At 39.0% G+C, this 3989-nt stretch overlaps 1 protein-coding gene across 1 annotated transcript; it reads right to left on the bottom strand.

The window, feature by feature from the left end:
• Positions 1-2549: 2549 nt before the first annotated feature.
• On the bottom strand, positions 2550-3494 carry LOC134933966 (olfactory receptor 5B12-like). The gene has a single exon (XM_063929497.1). It carries the CDS (start codon positions 3492-3494, stop codon positions 2550-2552), a length of 945 nt encoding a protein of 314 aa, XP_063785567.1.
• Between the last annotated feature and the right edge of the window lie 495 nt (positions 3495-3989).

Raw genomic sequence — 3989 nt, 5'->3', positions numbered from 1 at the left:
GGTCAAAATGTGAACACGTTTCTCTTTTAATTATTTTCGAGGGAAGGTGGGAGTTTCTGATATGTACATCATTAGTGTTTATCGGTTTTGTTGATTACTCATATATAGCACATGATTGGTGAGCCATATGTCAATTTACCGAAGTTTACTAATTTTTTTCTGATTTAGAACTGCCAACGGGATATGTTTGTCTCATTTCAAATTTAAATACCTGTCTCTCTTTTTCCCTTGAACACATACTTTTCGGAATAAAAACCTAGAAGTAATATTTTTGCTATTTTCTTGAATGTCTGAAATAGGATACTTTGCGTGAGTGATATAATTAACTGATGACGTACTGACAAGACCAGAAGATACAGAGACTCTCTCTGATATCCGGTTACATAAATTTAGATTTAATATGACTAATGTACCTCATTATCATGATTTCAGAGTTCTGTTTTAGGTTTATTATTAAATAAAAGTTTCATTTTAATATTACAGTTTTCCATTATTTACAAATGTGCCCCAGAAAAATATATTTTTTTTTGTCTTTTCTTTGTTTTCTTTGCAAAAATCCTGAATAAAAGACAAATTACTAAAATTCTGGGAGCACCACCAACTAAGAGCTGTTGAGAATTGGATACAATAAACAGCTGAGATGTTGGTTCAATAAATGATGTTCTTACACAATTACCTGGTCAGGTTCAATTCCTTGTTGTACTTTCATATTATCTTGGGAAGCCTGGTTCCTGTCACAGAGGAGGAGCAGCAGTGCAGAGAGAGTCTCTGAGGTCAGCCCAACATCTCCAGGAATGCTGGCCATGACCCCAGAGTGTTGAAAATGGGATGTCCCATGAAGCCACACTCTCCCAATGAGGATACAATCCCCATCCACCTCTTTCCCAATACAATGCCCACATTTTGGAAATGCATACCTAAGGCACAAGCAGTGGGATAAGCAGTGGGCCAGGTGTCACCCACCTCAGTGACACATCTGTTGTCTACTACTGCCTTAATGCCTTCCTTACCTCTTCTTTCCTGCTTGACCCATTAAGTATGTCTTTCATTCTCTCCACTCAATAGAAGTAGACCTCACAAAGTCTGCAATGACCTCCTTGCTGCTAATTCCAAGGGCAACTATTCTCTAATCATTCTTCTTGCCCTATCTAATGCTGTTCACACTGTGGAGCACCCTCTCCTCCTGCAAATCCTTCACTCCCTTGGTCTACATGATTCTGCCTTCTCCTAGCTGTCCTCCTACCTTGCTGGCTATTCTTTCTCTGTCTCCTCTCATGATCCCACTTCCTTTAACAGTTGTTCCCCAAGATTCTGGTCTTGGAAATCTCCTGATCTCCCTCTATACATCATCTTTACTGAGCTAATCATCTCATTTGGCCTCCATTATCATCTCAATGCTGATGGCACTCAGATCTACATCTCCTCCCCGACCTTTCTCCCTCTCTCCTCACTTTCTCCCTCTCTCCCCAACTGTCTATCTGCTATTTTCTCCTGGATGTTCTGGCACTTTCCTAAACATAAACATGTCCAAGACTGAGCTAATCGTGTTTCCACCCTCACACACAACCTCACCTCCCACAGTTTCTTTGTTGCCAGAATCACCATATCCTCTGTCCCAAAAGTTATTATTGACTTTCCTTTAATCAACACATTCTGTGCCTTATGCATTCCGGTCATTTCCATCTCAAATTATCTCCAGGATCAGACTTTTGCACTCTGGAGGCAATGAAGAACCCCATCCACTCACTGGTAATCTCCAGACTGAACTATTATAGCCACATCTTATCCGGGTTTCATGACTCCCAACTCTTTCCACTCCAATTTGTCCTCCATGCTGCTGAGGAACTTAATTTCCTTTCCAAATGCACTACATTTGCCACTCTCTCTTACAAGCCCTACACTGGCTCCACTTCCCCAACAGAACCCAATTTAAACTTCTCACACTCACTTACAAAGCCCTTACCCAAAGCTCTCCTATTTGCATCTCTAACCCACTATCTTCACACTCATTACCACCCACCCACCCATCCATGACTTTTCCTGTGTGGCTCCCTACCTATGGAACTTTCTGCCTCTCCCTATAAGACTATGTAACTCTCTACATAATATGCAAAGGGCTCTCAAAATCCAATTATTTATCAAAGCCTTGCAGCACCCATCTTTTCTCACTGCTCCAAGCTCCTTTCTCAACGTATTTCCTCTCTAAGCAATACCTGTTGGTCTTCCCATCAAGACTCATAAGAAGAGTCATCTTCTCGCATGTGCTTTTCTTTCTCTCACTTATACCATCATCTACTCCCCACTGTATTTGGTTCTGCCACCATTCTGTGTTGGCAATAATGTCACATACTGTAGGTGCAATAATAGTGATGTCCTTACATCCCTCATAAATCTGAGGAATACTGTACAACAAAACATCTATAAATCAAAAGCTGATATTTAAGATTATTTCTTAATAGCAGAGAGAAAATTGTTGAATTTCAGCTATGCACTATAAAGGGTCTTGATCATAAAAACTATTATCTTAAATAATTGTATGTTTGACAAAGTTATGTCTTCAGTACATCAGTAAGATTGTGCACTGCTCGCATAATGATGCGTTTCACCTCTTGGTTCCTCAGGCTGTATATCAGTGGGTTCAGCATTGGTGTCACCACTGAACAAAGGACAGAAGACACCTTGTCTAATTTCTCAAAATCCCTGGAAGGTGAGCGTAAGTAAGTGGACATACCTGTCCCAAAAAAGATGCAGATGCAGATGAGATGTGAGGAGCAGGTGCTGAATGCTTTCTGACGGCCCTCTGCAGATTTAATCCTTAGGATGGAAGAAATAATGAGCATGTATGAGACCAGGATAATCACCAATGAATAGAAGCCACAAGCACCTATAAAGAAAACAGTTATCATGTCACAGGAGAACGTGTCAGAGCAGGACAGTCTGAGTAATAAAGGTGTGTGACAATAGAAATGGTCTATAAGGTTTGATCTGCAGAACTCAAGACTGAACACACAACTGGTCTGCACTGATGACTGCAAGAAGCCAATAGAGATTGCAAGGAAAACAAGAGATAGACATTTCTTCTTAGTCATTATTGACACATAGTGGAGTGGGTGGCAGATAGCGGCATATCGGTCATATGCCATGTTGGAGAGAAGAAGAGACTCAGTAGATGCCAGGGCAGCAAAGAAGTAAAACTGCAGGGCACAGCCACTGAATGAGATGGACTTATTTACAGAAATGAGGTCGTGCATTATTTTAGGAGTTATGACTGAGGAGAAAAAACTATCCACCAGAGAGAGGTAGCTCAGGAAGAAGTACATTGGAGTATGGAGAGTTGTGCTGCTATAAATAATTGCCATCATGCCAATGTTTCCCAGTATTGTCACCATATAAATGTGTAAGAAGAGTATGAAGAGGAATGGGGCAAGTTTACCATTGTCAGTTAGTCCAGAAAGCACAAAGTCCTTCACCTGGGTCTTGTTTATTACATCCATATAAAACCTCTCTGTCTCTAGATGGAAGACAAAGTAACATGTTTAAAGTAGAAAACACTACAAGTACAGCACAAAATAAAAAATTAAAGTAAAATAAAACCAGTACATTCAAACTGTAATTTTGAATTGTGGATCTTTATCATGACCACACAAATTACCTTTTAAGTCCATGACAAAAAGCCTTTGATCATTTTAACACGTTTTAGCTCATATCTGAAAGAAATACAATAAGTAAACACATAAACAGGTTGCAGAAAGTTATTATATTAAATTAAAAGATTATATTTTAATAAGGTATAAAAAATGAAAACATCAAAGAAAAGATTAGCCCTTCTGATCTAATCGTAGTATTTGTGAGCAATAATGTAACAAAACCAGACTAGATGAATATTCATGTTTAATAATAATTGACTTTACTCCTATTGAATCAACTGAGCTTTTCCTTGGAGACGTTAATTTATATTTTGCAATATTCTTTTTGCACAATTTTTTTTC

Source organism: Pseudophryne corroboree, chromosome 6, assembly GCF_028390025.1.
Source record: "Pseudophryne corroboree isolate aPseCor3 chromosome 6, aPseCor3.hap2, whole genome shotgun sequence".
In the NCBI taxonomy this organism is placed as follows: domain Eukaryota; kingdom Metazoa; phylum Chordata; class Amphibia; order Anura; family Myobatrachidae; genus Pseudophryne; species Pseudophryne corroboree.
The sequence above is the reverse complement of the archived record's forward strand: the minus strand, read 5'-3'. Positions and strand labels throughout refer to the sequence as shown.